The sequence below is a fragment of the Neolamprologus brichardi genome, chromosome 12 (genome assembly GCF_056152115.1).
Source record: "Neolamprologus brichardi isolate AB-2024 chromosome 12, ASM5615211v1, whole genome shotgun sequence".
Lineage (NCBI taxonomy): Eukaryota > Metazoa > Chordata > Actinopteri > Cichliformes > Cichlidae > Neolamprologus > Neolamprologus brichardi.
This window is the reverse complement of record NC_142115.1, coordinates 38,956,082-38,972,500: the sequence shown is the minus strand read 5'-3', so window position 1 is coordinate 38,972,500 and position 16,419 is coordinate 38,956,082. Positions and strand designations below refer to the sequence as shown.

The 16,419-nt window shown below is 40.3% G+C and overlaps 1 protein-coding gene across 1 annotated transcript; it reads right to left on the bottom strand.

Annotated features, from left to right (window-relative positions):
* Nucleotides 1-1,764: 1,764 nt before the first annotated feature.
* LOC102793046 (noelin-like) lies at nt 1,765-15,473 on the bottom strand. The gene is made up of 6 exons (XM_006809359.3): nt 15,145-15,473; nt 14,254-14,403; nt 12,640-12,795; nt 6,210-6,429; nt 5,890-5,996; nt 1,765-4,674 (listed from the first exon to the last, which is right to left on the bottom strand). Exons 1-6 carry the CDS (start codon nt 15,238-15,240, stop codon nt 4,012-4,014), a joined length of 1,392 nt encoding a protein of 463 aa, XP_006809422.1. The 5' UTR covers nt 15,241-15,473; the 3' UTR covers nt 1,765-4,011.
* Between the last annotated feature and the right edge of the window lie 946 nt (nt 15,474-16,419).

Genomic DNA, 16,419 nt, shown 5'->3' with positions numbered 1-16,419 from the left:
TTTTGTTTTTAAGGATTTTTAAGCCTTTGTGCTCTCTTTTAGTTGTTTAAGAACTTTTGGGTGTATCCTTTTTGTTTAAAAACAAACCTTATTTAGTTATTTTATTTTTTAGCAGAAATTTAAAAGAAACAGCCGAACAGACGGTTTTTATTTTAAGGGATTTTTTAGCCTTTGGGCTCTCTTATAGTTGTTTGAGCACCTTTTGGGTTTCACCTTTAGTTGAAAAAACAATTCATTAATTTTTTTTTTTTGCATTTCATTTAAATTAAAAAAGAAAAAGAATATAAAACAAATATTAAAAACCACCCGTCATGGCTGACGATTGGCAAGAGGTCCGCTACGGAAGGCGGCACCAGCGCCTCTTCCTTGACAACCCAGAACGGGATCGGGGGTTCTCCCTTGGGATGGCCCGCGCACCTTCCTTCTACCCTCGTAGGAGGAATCAAGTCCCCTCCCCCAGTTTAGGTTTCTGTGTTGTTTTCTCCGGTCAGCAATAAAGCTGCTTTTGAGTTCACGTCTTGCCTCGCCTGAGTCTGCGTCTTGGGTCCTCTCTTGCCTGCACACAGCCGTAACATGATACCCATATTGAACTTACCTGCCGCCTTTCTGATCTCACTGATGTTTGTTTACTTCGCCATCACATAACTGCTGAAACTATGCTTTATGCCTTCTCTGGCACTGATTGCAGATCAATCCACAAAGCTGGAAGCATCATTGGTCAGAATGTGAGAGGCGTTTTTAAACGCCTCTGAGGGTCCGAGGTCGGTGAACAAACTGCTCTCCATTATTACTGCCCATCACCCATTTACTTTTCTTTTTATTTCATTACTGATATATATATATATATATATATATATATATATATATATATATATAATTGTTGTACTATCTCATAATTTAAGGCCCTTACCTGTGGCACTTTTATTTTAACTGTGTTGTGTATTTGTATTTGTACTATTCATAATCATGTTACTGTAATGTGTTACCTTGTGGGATCAATGAAGCCTTTAAACGGACACATGAAGAGTTCATGAAGAGTTCATGAAAATGAGCCTCTTGGTTTAAATTTTGTTTTAAAAATGGTTGGGTGAAGAAATCCATAGCACAATCACATATTAAGGCTATTGGTCATGAAAACGGAATAAATCATCTTACACATTTGAAGGGAGCTGTAGAATTAAAACCTGCTGCTTACGCCAAACATTTATGACAGAAGTAAAACAAACAAACAGACAAATACTTAAAGTACTATCCAAAAGTTGATTCTGTGCATCTGAATGTAGCTACATCCAGATGAACAGAATCAACTTTTGGAGATTTACTTACCTGGATGATTGAGCATGCATCAAGACATACTTAAAGTACTGTAAAAAAAAAAATCATCTGATATGGAAAACAAAAGCAAATAAGCTATTACAAGTCAATCGGGTGTTAGACTGAAGAACAACTGTTGTGCAGTCACTTTGTTTTGGGGCATAGCCTCAAATACCTAAAAGCTGCACAGACAAGTGATACTGAAATCATCTAACTGATGTTCACTGAGACCAACAGACTACAGTTTCTGTACATATCATCTGTTTTGCACAAACGTCGTACTGGGTTCTTCTATCTGACAGATCACACGATGTCATGGAATCTAAAGTGATGCTGGACAAGACGTTTGATGGTAAAGAGGATTTTAGCATCAATGTATCAGCCAAGCATCATGTGCGTTCATAACTACCATTCAGGGCAACACTCAAATTACTTATTGAGAAAAACAGGTGAGTGTGTAGAGGAATTCTTATTGTTTAAATAGACTATGCCCATAGCTCAGTGATCTGAATGAATTTCACATGGTACAATGATAAATTTAAAAACTGAATGAAGTATTGCGAAAAACAGGTAATCATTTGTATTGCTGTATAACACACAACAGTAAGAAATACCTTATTATTTATAATATTAAGGGATATAAGAATAAGAACAGTGGGTCTTGCTTCAGTCAGAAGAGATTACGCAGAGAAAATAAATCTTAAAAAAACTGTGAAGCATTCTTCAGTGTCCATCAAAATCTGTAATCTAAAAATGTTGGGTTTTCTCACTGTGAAATTTTAATTTCACTGTTTCACATTTTAAGTGCATTTGTGTCAAACAACTGAGTTAATAATTTAAATACAATTTTTAAGAAACATTTAGTAAAAGAAGTCAATGACATAAGTTAACAGTCCAATGCTTTGTGCAGTATTTCAGTACTGAGAATTACAGCTAGCTTTTAGCCTAGCTTTACACAAACATGTCCCAAAACGTCGGTTGCATCCTTCGGAGGACCCGGTCTACGTGGGCCGGGTCCTTCTAAGACCGAGAAGGCCGGAAGTGCAAGGCTGTGAAATCTGACGGTCTAGCATTCAGATTTGCGTGACCGCTGTGTCTGTGAAGTTTGATAAACTCAGCCGTCTGCTCCTTGGTATCTAAAATGTAACAGGACACTGGTGTAAATTCTCGACCGTGTTTAATCAGTTTTCTGTTTGACGTTTATTCAGCTGTGTGAAAATCCCGGAGGAACCCACCCGATGGATTAATAAAGTTTTATTTAATCTAATAATCTAATAACTTTGATCTCAGCCAAACTGATTTACTCCGGAACAAATAAAACACAGAAAAAAGCCAAACAATTACATGTTTAAGTTATCCAAGTTACTTATATATCATGTTTAACCTGAGTAGCGAAAGACAGCGGGGGTCTGAAAACGATGAAGCCGGGGGTCTGCTGCTCTCGCCGGCTCGAGTGACCATTGAACCCCCCGGCTAGCTATCGAGCGGGTGGGTAACAGACATCTCCGAAAACTTCGGAGCACTTTTGCAAATATGCGATGTCTTGAAAAACCAAGAAGGTATTTGAAGTTTACACAGCTACTTTCTCGCCTGAAAATATGTTAAAAGTTTATTTTGTGACCCAGAAAGATTAGTATGAGTAATTTTAAAACTTAGTAGCGGCCGCCATTGTTGGAAACTGGAGTTTGGCTGAGCCGCGCTATAAATTCTGAGATATGGTGGGCCACGAAGGACACACCCGACCCATCCTTCAAATTCAGGGAAATGAAGAACGCATTTGTCAGCCACATTTGAAGGAGTCGACGAATTGGGACAGCCTTTGTCGCCTGGCTGTGACGTAATCGGCCTACAAATGTGGCCTCAGGAGGATGCAGCCGACGTTTTGGGACACAGCTACTGAGAACATTTGGTTTGGTTAGCTAGCTCCATCATGACAGAAAAAACCCCAACACTCTCTTAGATTCCTCTTATGTTCTTTTGACTTAATGGACTGGTGTAAAAATGTAAAAGCACCTGAAGTGTTCAAACACAGCATCACATAGACGGGTTTCCTGATTTGATCCCGGTTCTACTCTTGAGTACACCAGCTGACACCTTAAAGGCCTATACTGGCAATCAAAATATTTCTCTAAACCTAAACTAAATCTTAAGTCACTACCTATATACTGAGAAGGGCTGTAAAGTTAGTGGTTACGCTTTCAGAATGGGCTCTCTTCTATCTCAGGGCAAGCAGTTCCCTGAAGATTTCACATGCAGGTGAGTCATTTTTTAAGATGATGAAGTTTCTGTTAGAGAGGAATGAGTGGACAAGAGGAGGATCAGGGACCCAGCCTTCAGCTTTTTGGAAGGTGTTTTTTTCTTCAGATGGAGCTAAGCTAATTGTAGCTAATACACCACTCTCTGTCCAGGAAGCAAATCAACTGACCTGATAACTATTTTCTATTTTCTTTTGACCCTCTAACAGTCAGAGTACTTTAGGATTTATTCTATTTTTTTTTTTAGTTGTATATTTCGATATCATCTAATGTTTTCAGGAAAATCGTATTTATTCTTTAATTGTATAAAATTTTGGAGCATTACTTTGTAAAGGCCCACAGAGCATCCTGTGTAAGGGATCATGTGTACTGTGATTGCAGTAACATTGTGGGGTCTTGATTTGTTTTTTCTTTTGAATGTGAGAGTGGCTAATATTGATTGTTACTGTATTATGTGATAAAGTGTGACATTATAAAGAACTTGGTGGCCATTGTTCCAGGCATAGAGCGCTCTGTCTCGAGGGTTGTAGTCAAGCATAGACAGGTGGCTGTATTTGTTGGTCAGAGGGATGTCGATGTACTCATAAGTGGATGAGTTGGTGGAAAAGGCATAGTATACTTTGGTTCCACCTGAGTACCCATTGGTGACATACAGGGTTCCACAGATCATGAAGGCCTCACCAGCGCTGCGTTTTGGATGGTTGGTGGTCCAGCTGCGGATGATCTGTAGGGTGTTGGGGTTTAGCTGGCTAAGAACAATATTACCAGCATTTTGATTGGTAGCATATACAGCCCACAGCCCACCCTCGTCCACCATGAGGTCAATGTCAGAGTGCCCACCCCAGGAGTAATGGTACATATTGTTGTAACCAGCAAAGTCAAGTTGTCGCGATCTGCTGATGAGCGATGTGCTGAAGTCAAATTTAATGATTGTGTGACTCTGAAACTTGTTGAAGTAAAGCGATCCATTATAAACCACCTGCCCAGTACCAGACCAGGGATGAGGAAGTCGGTGAGAGGTGAAATTGTCTGTCGTCATGAAGTCAGACATGGACTGGTACTCCCTAACAAAGCGATTGTTATGGTACCCATCCATGTACCATACCTGTAAGGAAAAAGAACAAATATTAAAAGTAAAAACAATCCTAATTATTTGTATTGTTAACTTGAATCCTTTATGTTCCACAGACATGCAATGTATGCATAGCAAAACATCGTAAAATGACCACTGCAGCCAAGATATCCTTATCAAGTTACTTCTAATTCGTGTTCGTATAGTGACACGAAAAACTCTCTAAGCTAAAAATGAGCCAGTGTTGGAAAGTAACAGAATACATGTACCGCCGTTACCTATTTAAAATACAAAATATCAGTAACTGTATTCCGATACAGTTACTGTTTCAAAAGGTGGTATTCAGAATACAGTTACTTTGCTGAAATAAATGGATTACACGGCGGTCTTTTCCTATTTCATATGTTAGGCTGTCACCTCTCTATTTTTGGTGATTCCACGCCGGTGGAAACCCAAACAAAACACGCATTAAGAGGGTCTAATGCCTGTGTCTCAGTCTCGTGGCCCATGTCACCTCTACTTGTGGCCGCATAATGACGAGAAGAAATATTTTTAAAAATTATTATTCAAAAAATGACTTAATAAGAAGGCAATAGGCAGAGTGTTACAGGAATAGCTGTAAAGAATGTCGTCTCATGGGCAGTGTAGCCCAGTTGTAAGTAAGGTATTAAGACTCGACTGTACACGTGTTCGTGTTTTCCTCTGAAACAATAAGCTCTGTTGCAGCAGCCTTTCAACGCCTCTCTCTGTCTCTCGCTAGCAAAGTTGACCCAGACAACAAAGTAAAGCTAGTTTTCGGCTACGAGCTCAACACGAACCCGACGTATTAGCCAGAGGTCCCTTTACTACGGTTCGGAGCCACGGACCTGTTTTATATACGCGCGGAATAGTTTTCTATACGAGATCGCTGCAAAAAGTGCAGCCTTACCTAATGTCCACCTACTGTTACTCATTTATATTAAGATTTAATCATCTAGTTGGTGTTGGTATGGCGAGTAACCTTCAGTAATAGTAATAAATCACACAGCAATAGGACATTCATGTAGTTGTAAAAAACATCATAATATATTAAGTAATCCAAAGTATTCTGTTACGTTACTCTTATTGAGTTACGTTAAAAAATACATTTTGGGGGATCTAATCTGTAATTTGTAGTGGAATACATTTTAAAAGTAACCTTCCCAACACTGAAGAGAGCCAGTATGATATGCTCATAAATTTGATTTACTGTTACATATTAAGACTTACTCTGTTGTCTCCAGCTGGAGCAAGTGGGTCAGTCATCCATGATCCAAATCTAGATCCAGATGTCTTTATGGTGATTGGCTCAGAGATTCCTGTGAGCTTCCCACAAGCTAAAAAACAAACAAAGAAATCTGTAGGCACATGTGGACAAAATAACATGAAAATTTGCAGAAACTGCAGGAGATATTATGAGTTTAATGTACACAGCTTTGTGTGGTTACACCCAGCCCTATGAAAACTTTAGTCCACAAAGGCAAGTTCAGATGTTTTTCTTGATTCAGAAAAGATAGTATGAGCTTCAGATTTTATTTTCCTCTACCCACCTAGCCTCTGCATGCAAGCCTTCAGTCGGTCCTCCAGGCTTATCACCCGGCTGTGGAGCTCCTGGTAGTCCAGACCTCCGAGCTGTTCCTGCAATGATCCCAGCAGCTCCGTCACATTCGCTGCCTCTTCTTTAAACTGGCGGACCAACAGTGCATCTGCTTTGTAGGACTCCAGAACTGGGATGAGAGGCCTTAACTCCTCCATCTTTGCTTTGATGGACTGACAAACAGCAGACATTCAGAAAAAAACCCACTTTAGATCAGATGTTTTCAAATGTCCTTTTGAAATCTCACATATGTTCAACATATTGTAAAGACCTAATTGCATCAAATTATCCTAATACAGCACTTTGCTCTCTGACTACCGGTTTACTTGTGGTTACTAGGGCAGAATTAAGAGCAGAATGGGAGGCAGAGCCTTCAGCTTTCTGGCCCCTTTTCTGTGGAACCAGCTCCCAGTTTGTCTTTGGTAAATGGTAAATGGCCTGTATTTGTATAGCGCTTTACTAGTCCATAAGGACCCCAAAGCACTTTACACATTCAGTCATTCACCCATTCACACACACATTCACATACTGGTGATGGCAGCTACATTGTAGCCACAGCTGCCCTGGGGCGCACTGACAGAGGCGAGGCTGCCGGACACTGGCACCACCGGGCCCTCTTTGGAAGACAGACATCCTCTCTACTTTTAATCCTCATATTCTCCTCAAATATTACTAACATGTTTTACCGTTGGGGTCAACCCCATGGGATATTTGCCTCCAGAAAATGGTTACATACAATTGTTGACCAAGTGTTTGTGTCAGCCACTTTGTTTATTTATTGAATGCACAAATAGCCCCTTGATAATGAAGCTCTAGTGCCACCATCAGGCCAAACTTTTAATTTAGAATAAATGTATCTTGAAAGGTTTGCATGAAATATTTTCAAAATTACTGACAACATTCATGGCCACAAGCGGATGAACCCATTCAAGTCATCATGTCATCACCAAAACCCCTGACATGACTTTTTCTCTAGCACCGCCACCAAGTCAAACTTTAAATTTTAGACTTATAGATCTTTCATCCATTTGTTTTTGTTTTTTTTAAATAATTTTGGATGCACATCCATGCCCTTCAGAATGAATCCTGTTGATTTCGGTGACCCTAGACCAGGGGTCAGCAACCTTTAACACCCAAAGAGCCATTTGGACCCGGTTTCCACGCAAAAGACAACAAAGGGAGCCGCAAATACTTTTTGACATCTAAAATGAAGATAACAGTGTATATATTGTTTTTTACCTTTATGCTTTTTGTGAACAACTAAGGTGTGTTGCTTATCAAAATCCATGAAGGGCTACAGAGAAAATTACATTTTATTTATGTAATAAACACATTTTGAACACTTAAAGGAAAGACACGCAGCTGAACTAAAATGATCCACGTAGCAAACAAAAACTGTTGTGAGCTGCCACCCTTATATCTCCTTTGGGCTTTTGGAGCCTTGACCTGGTTTTTAAAAAATAATTGGAAAAAAGCACTGTGCTGCTAAAAAAAAAAAGAAAGATAGATATTTGCAAAATTCTGCCTAAATATGTATTTTACCAGGTTAATGTGTGTGGGTTAGGGTTAGGGTGTGGTCTGCAGGGGAGACGGACACACCTGAGCGGCACCCGCAATCACGCCTCGCCACCTTAACGTCTGTGCTATCTGTGTTGTTGTTAGAGATGGCACGATACCACTTTTTTATGTCCGATACCGATATCATAAATTTGGATATCTGCCGATACCGATATGAATCCGATATAGTGTGTTTTTTAATAAATAAAACGTTTTTTTAATATCTTGCTGCATTTTGTATAAGTTTATACTCAAGTTTAAATAAATAACAACACTAAAGCTATTCTGTTATACCTGTATGTAAAAAATACACTGCGCCCAAAATATTTCATAGTTCAGCAATACTAATCTAATAAACTTAAACCTGCTCCATCCTTCCTATTCTGGTATTTTAAAGAGTACTTAGCAGAAATATTAAGCAACCTAACTAATAGGGTTGCAAACTCCCAGCAAAAAAAAAATAGGGAACCACCCCCCACCTCATGATGCTTAATCAATGTAATCAAATTTAATTTGATGCAGGGAGGAAAATGCACAGAAATAAATTATTTTTCAAGAATAATTAAATAAATTCAACATCTTTCTTCAACAAAATTGCAGACTGCACTGATGGTACCTTCCCAAAGGAAAAAGTACTATAGCTTACTAGGGTATGTTAGACTTAACAGTTACTATATACAGTAATGGACTTCTATATATTTTACATCAGATTAAAACTTTGGGTCAGATAATTATTTATTAAAAGCTCGACATTTTAAATGAGAATAAGAAAGAAAAGTATGTCTTTGTGCCCCCTTTTCCCTGTTCATGCCCTATCGGCCCCCCTGGCTAAACTTTGCTAGATCCGCCCCTGCACAGTTACCAGCCGTCAGCTACGTAGAAAAAGATCCTGGTGTAGAAAGTAATATTAAATAAATTCTAACAACAGCTTATCAAGCTTAAACGTGCTGCTGTTGTTCAGCTGCTGGTTTCCTCTTTCTGGTGCAAAGTGGGCCAAAAACAAACAAGAGAGACGGACTAGCGACAGAAAAGCCAATCAGCTGATCATTGATCAGTTTCACGTTTGAAGTAGGAGCAGGAGAGAGAGAGAGAGAGAGAGAGAGAGAGAGAGGCAGTCGCTCCATATATGGTTGTTAAGCTTAACGCTGGAATGCTTTACAAACATTCAGAGATGAACTTACACACTTGCTTTACTTCTCTCTGGGAAAACTTCCTTGTAGATGAAATGCTGGTTTGGTTGCACACAGCCGCTCTATCATGTGAGCACACTGCTCCAACGTGCTACGGTTATGAGCCGGGTTACGCCGTGTAGCAATTTTTGTGAGGTGCTTTTTTGATATTTAATGGATCGGATTACATTTTTTATTTCTTGCCGATATCCGATCCAGGAATTTGGGTCAGTATCGGACCGATACCAATACGTAATATCGGATCGGTCCATCTCTAGTTGTTGTGTTGGTATGTGTCGGGCTGTGAGCTGAAAAGCTACAGCCGGCTGTAGGCGTACAGCAACCGTGTGTGAAAAGTGGTCAATAAAGAGATGCTGAAAAGCGTGTTCATGCAAACATCGTCGGGTCTGCCGTGATATGTTTACAATGGGACTTCTGCTCCTGAACCTCTGCACACAGCGTCTGCTAAGAACTAACATAAATAAAATACACTTCAGCTAAATACTTCTAATTTATTTTCCCAAACCACGCGGAGCCGCACTATAAGGACTAAAGAGCCGCAGGTTGGCGCCATGACATCGCTTTGGTTTGTGTGCATGTGTGTGTGGTGGAGGTGTGTCACTTGGCGACACACCCGCCGGGGTCAAACTCTGGTAATTGGTGATTCTGTTCTCAGACATGTGAAGCTAGAGACACCGGCAACTATAGTCAATTGTCTTCCAGGGGCCAGAGCAGGTGACATTGAGGGAAATTTAAAACTGCTGGCTAAGGGTAAACGTAAATTCAGTAAAATCATAATTCACGTCGGCAGTAATGACACCCGGTTACGCCAATCGGAGGTCACTAAAATCAATATTGAATCTGTGTGTAACTTTGTGGGACTCTGTAGTTTTCTCTGGTCCCCTCCCCAATCAGACCAGGAGTGACATGTTTAGCCGCATGTTCTCCTTAAATTGCTGGCTGTCTGAGTGGTGTCCCAGAAACGATGTGGGCTTCATAGATAATTGGCAAACCTTCTGGAGGAAACCTGGTCTTGTTAGGAGAGACGGCATCCATCCCACTTTGGATGAAGCAGCTCTCATTTCTAGAAATATGGACAAATTTATTAAACCCCCCAAAATATGACTATCCAGAGTTGGGACCAGGAAGCAGAGTTGCAGTCTTACACGCCTCTCTGCAGCTTCTCTCCTCCTGCTACCCCCCAAAAACCCATCTCCATAGAGACTGTGTCAGCTCCCAAACAGACAAAAAACAAACTAAAAACCAGCAACAAACAACTTAAACATAAAAAATCACAAAGAAAGAACAATACAGTATCCACATCTAAACCAAAGAGTAAAACAGTGAAATGTGGATTATTAAATATTAGGTCTCTCTCCTCCAAGTCTCTGTTACTACATGACTTAGTAATTGATCAACAAATCGATTTCCGCTGCCTTACAGAAACCTGGTTACAGCAGGATGATTATGTAAGTTTAAATGAATCAACACCCCCGAGTCATTCTAACTACCAGAAACCTCGAAGAACAGGCCGAGGGGGCGGTGTGGCAGCAATTTTTCACATCAGCCTATTAATCAACCAAAGACCCAGACAGATGTTTAATTCATTTGAAAGCCTGATGCTTAGCCTTGTCCACCCCAGTAGTGATGTCTCGGTCGTGAACGAAATGGCTCTTAGAGCCGGCTCTTTGAAGTGAACAACGTGAGCCGGCTCTTTATTGGGAGCCGTGTGTTTTTTTTTTCTCTCACCCTCTGTCTCACACTTTTTTTCCGCTTCACTCCGCACGCGAGCCTTGTGCTTTGTGCTAGAAAGAGGGGGGAGGGGCAGTAGTTACACTCAGTAGCACAGGAACAGAGCAGGAGGGAAAGAGAGAGAAAGAGAGCCAGGGACAACAACGTCACATTAGAAAGGTATAGTAATCATCCACAACTATTTTCAGTTGCAGATGATAAAGGATTCAGAAAGTTTATTCATGCAGGCCCATATGACAGAGAATGTGCATCTTCTTTTTGTTTTCACATTTTAATTGTGTTGTGGTTTGCAGTGTTTTGTGTTGTTTCACTTTAAATTTGTTTAAAAGGAAAAAGCTGAAAATTTAAGTAGTTAAAAGTTGAAATGTAAATAGTTGTTTTTTGTATTATATGATTTATTTATTACATTTTATATGGAGTGAATAAATAAAAGTATATATACGGTGGCCCCCTAGAGACAAAACATGTACAAACTCTGAATCATGTACAAACTCCAGAACACGTAAAAAATCCGAAACACGTAAAAACTCAGAAACACGTACAAACTCCAAAACACGTACAAACTCCAAAACATGTACAAAACACAACAGAAGTGCTCCAGAATGCTAGGCGCAGTGTTGAGCTTTTGTTACCTAGTGGCTTTCAATTGTGTAATTTAAGTGATCTAGGTAGCTCTGTTTTGGAAGTTCAGTTAATGCTAGAAATGTGTTTTGGAGTTTGTGCGTGCTTTGTCTCTAGGGGCCACCATATATATTTATATGTAATCATATAAATAAATCCACGTTTTTTTTACATTAGTAATTTCTTTTGTGCATAATTTTATGTTGTTGTTGATAATAAATTAATTAAAGCAACAAAACAACCTGAAGAGCCGGTTGGGAGCCAAAAGAGCCGGCTGTTTTTAGTGACCCGAGCCGAAAGAGTTGGTTCTCCAAAAAGAGCTGGAAATCCCATCACTACACCCCAGCTGTGAAACTCAGAAACCAGTCTTACTTGTTATCATCTATCGTCCACCTGGGCCTTACACAGAGTTTCTGTCTGATTTCTCAGACTTTATATCTAATTTAGTTCTCAGCTCAGATAAAATAATTATTGTGGGTGATTTTAACATCCATGTAGATGCTAAAAATGACAGCCTCAACATGGCATTTAATCTGTTATTAGACTCAATTGGCTTCTGTCAAAATGTAAAAGAACCCACCCACCACTTTAATCACACTCTAGATCTTGTTTTAACATAGGGCATAGAAACTGAACATATTTCCAGTGTTTGTTTAATATGTGCGTTGAAGGACATGTCCTGGTCAAAAATGACTCCAAGGTTCCTCACTGTGTTACTGGAGGCCAAGGTAATGCCATCCAGAGTAAGAATCTGGTTAGATACCATATTTCTAAGATTTTCAGGGCCGAGTACAATAACCTCAGTTTGACCTGAATTAAGAAGCAGAAAGTTAGCGGCCATCCAGGTCTTTATGTCTTTAAGACATTCCTGCAGTTTAACTCATTGGTGTGTGTTATCTGGCTTCATGGACAGATAGAGCTGGGTGTCATCTGCATAGCAGTGAAGATGTATGCAATGTCTTCTAATGATGCTGCCTAAGAGAAGCATGTATAATGTAAATATAATCGGTCCTAGCACCGAACCCTGTGGAACACCATAATTGACCTCAGTGTGTGAAGAGGACTCTCCATTTACATGCACAAATTGGAGTCTATTAGATAGATATGATACAAACCACTGCAATGCAGTTCTCTATCTCAGTAAATTATGTTCAGTTCCTTCAAGTGATCTCTTCTTTTTGAAATGCTTCATTGCTCTTTATTGAGAGAGAGAGAGAGAGAGAGAGGGAGAGAGACCACAAAGTTGTTGATGGATTGTTCAGTTTCATGATGTGGGCAAAGTACCTTGTACTGTCTGGCAATGTTGCTCTCATGTCCATCTTCCACCTGTTTGAATTTGTTTTCCAGACCTTTCAGCTGAACTTCCATCTTCTCCACAAACTGTAGATCTCTCTGAGACCGCTGATCTAGCGCTTCAATGGATTGACTCATATTCTGCACCTGGACAGGACAGTATCATTGATAAACACTAAGGTACCTGTCATTTCCTTTTTTTAATTTGAATATGACATTATGGTCAGATAAGCCAGTCAAAAAGTTATATGTTTTTGTCATTCTATCCGGTTTGTTAGAAAACACCTGGTCTTATGAGTTGTAGAGGGATTTGTTACTCTAGTGGGATCACTGATCATTTGTGTTAGACCAAAAGTATCTGTAATTTCAGTTTCTTTCTATCACTTTTGTTATCCCAATTTTTTAAGTCTCCCATTAGAATAACTTCATTGTTGAAATCACAACAGAAGTGCCTTGAATTGGTCATATACACACACATATTTAAAAAATATTCCCTGCTCGCCCCTGCAGGTGGTCTTTATCCTTCAAGCTCGAGTCCTCTGACAGAGGCCTGGGAGCTTGAGGGTCCTGCGCAGTATCTTAGCTGTCCCTAGGACTCTGCTCTTCTGAACAGATATTGGGTGTTGTTCCTGGGATCTGCTGGAGCCATATGCCAAGCTTGGGGGTCACTGCACTGAAAGCCACCACTGCTGTTCTGCATAGGCCTGAAACTCCTCAATTAGATCATTGAGACTCGCTACAGATACCAATTATGGAATGGAACAATCATCAGCTGCATCCTCTACATGGATGACATGAAGCTGTAGGCCAAGAGGGAATGAGACATCGATTCACTGATCCACACCACCAGGATATCCAGCAAAGGCATCGTAATGTCATTTGGATTGGAAAAGTGTCGTCGGCTGGTAACAAAGAGATGAAAGCGAGTTGGACCTGAGGGGCTCACACTACCAGAAGGCAAAATTACAGAGATTAAGGACAGTTACAAGTACCATGGTGACCTTATTCCTCGTCATCTGGAATGGAAGGAATGGATGGATGGATGCAGACTGCATTTTGTTGCCTGTACTTGTGACATGTGCAATGACAATAAAGTTGAATTCTATTCTATTCTATACCAAGCTTCACATCCACTCAGAAGCATCCGGCCAACGTAAGTGACCAAGAAGTGCATCAGGGTCATGCCAGCAGTGCCAAAGGATCCAGAACCACATGACACCGCTGATAAGCTCTGACTCAAACTTCTGCTTCTCTGTCAGATGCGGGTATTGTCTTGCCTTTCTGCTCATTATTCTCATGGGTCCACGCTGTAGCAGGTCAGAAGGGCCCCTAGCGCCCTCCCAAATGAAAACGTGGCTGCATTTCTGTGAAAATCTACCGTCTCTGCGACTGTAAAAATCTAGACCAGGTGCTACTCCGCTGACCGCTATTGCCAAAGTGCTTGCTCATAGGGGGTCATATGATTGTTGGGTTTTTCTCTGTATGTATTATTGTAGGGTCTACCTTACAATATAAAGTATCTTGAGGTCACTGCTGTTGTGATTTAGCACTGTATAGATAAAATTGAATTGAAAAATTGAATTGAATTTTTCAGGTATTTTATACCTTTTCTAGCAGTTGTCGTAGTTGCTTGGTTCGAGCATCTCTGGAACAGACAGTCTGCTGAGGAGCCACCACTGTACAAACACATCGACCCTCTGAGTCCTGAGCTGAACTGTAGACCTGCCAGCCCTCCTCAGGGGTTGAGGGACCCACCTAAATGAGGGTACGATGAAAATTAGGACATTATTAAAACAACAGAAATATGATGTGTTCTTCACAAGGATCAGTGTGTCTAAAAAACAAATCCATTGCTAAAGTACCAAAAACCTTCAATAGCTATACTGTCCAGCAAAGGCTCCAATTTTATTATAATTTTTACTGTTAACAGTCTTTGTATTTCAGCTGTAAAGCTATTCTGTCTATGTCACTCTCACACTGAAGCTAATCTGCTGCTATCTATCGGATAATCCGGATTATTAGCAGATTTATTATTAACTGATGTGAGAAATGTCATTACATATTAAATACATTCAGAACACTTCCATCTGGCTTCATTTGTTCCCGTTTTATCAACCTGTGCTGCTGAGCAAGGCAATGATACGGCTTTATCAGCTGAAATTAATTATCGGGCTGAAAACCACGTGACCTGGATTAATTATTAATAACTGAAAAATGGTTGCATAAAGGGAAGGTAGGTAAAAACCATTAACCCAGAGTTATCTCAAAGAAAGCAGATTTACATTCTGACTTAAAGATGATCACAGATTTGGTCTCTGATGCAGATCAAGATCGATTGACACCACCATTTTCTCACCAACATGGAAGTGTGTCAGAAAAAAGGTTTTACAGCCTGTGACTGAAATTCACCAGAAAGCACCAAAACAGATCAGAATACATGATACCATGAGGGAGTCCTCACTCGGCAGAATATAAATAGAAGCAGGGTCGTGTTACCAGAGTGAAGTGTGATCCGAGCAGCAGCAGCAGCAGGTAAGCACTCAGCAGATTCTCTTCAGACTCCATCTCCTTCTCCTCAAAGGCTAGACACATCTACGTTAGCCTGTTTCTTATGGATTCAGCTGGTTACGGAGCTGCTGATTAACTGGGTTATTTGTTCATCTGCTACCTGACGCTCCCTCTGCTGCTCTCAGCTCCTCCTCCTACTGCCTCCTCCTTCCTCTTCTTCTCTGATGCGATGCCAGAAATCAGCCAAGTGGAAATAAAACCGCTCTGCTGAGTGTGTGTGTATGTGAGTGTGTATGTGTGAGAGAGAGAGAGAAAGAAAGAGATGATGATGTCACAGCCTGCCTGGTGAACAGATCGGTGGAACAGCAGCAGGAGGAGGAGGAGCTGTCCATGCTGCTGAGTGTGTGTGTGTTCCTGCAGGAAGACATTTGATCTCAGAAAATGTCATCTTTTTCTGAAATGTTGTATTTCATATAAACATTTTAGATTTGAAGAATTAAAACAAATCTTGATGGGGTTCGAGATATTATAGAGAGTTTTCTGTTCATGCATGAACTCACCTGTAAGGTTCATGAGATTAAAATTATCATGTGGTTACGTCAGATCCAAAAGACTAAATGAAATAATAAAATATGTTACAAAATCTAGGAACTAGTTCTAATATATACAAATAGCTCAATTCTAAATATCCAGAATATTATCTAAATTAAATATACATGATTGCCAGCACTAGGAGTGGGTTTTAATAATCGATTCATCGATTAAAATCGATTCTAGCTTGGATAACGTGATATCGATTCATTAAAATCCTGAATCGATTTTTTAATATAAATGTATTTTGCCCAAAATTCCAGAATCTCAGGTGAAATGTCACAAAATTTTGACAACCGCCAAACATTTAAAACAGTAAATGAGAGCAGGAACACGGCTTCTGCACAAAGACATAAACACAAAGCGCAGACCCGCCGATCAGAATCAGTGAGATTTCACCTTTCTTACCCGACGGCACGGACACGGTTGGAGCTGAAAGCCGACAGCTCGCTGATTCTGATGTTTTGGCGGGTCCGCGCTTTGTGTTTACACCCTTTTTGCGCTGATTCTAAAGCTGTTAGTTTTATCTCTGAACCTGATCTAAACTACGCTTCACATAAACATCGTCATGAATTCACTCTTAGTTTGACTCTTAGAGTGCACTGCACTCCCTGCTCTGTCTCTCTTCCACAGCATGTCTTTGTCCTGTCTTCCTTCTCTCACCCCAACCAA

Bases quoted from the DNA above. Each gene is read 5' to 3' on its own strand.
- LOC102793046 (XM_006809359.3), bottom strand. From the start codon at position 15,240: ATGTGTCTAGCCTTTGAGGAGAAGGAGATGGAGTCTGAAGAGAATCTG. The intron at 14,404-15,144 runs GTAACACGACCC...ACCCTCATTTAG, and splicing joins TCGGATCACACTTCACTCTG to GTGGGTCCCTCAACCCCTGA. The intron at 12,796-14,253 runs GTATAAAATACC...TGTCCTGTCCAG, and splicing joins TACGACAACTGCTAGAAAAG to GTGCAGAATATGAGTCAATC.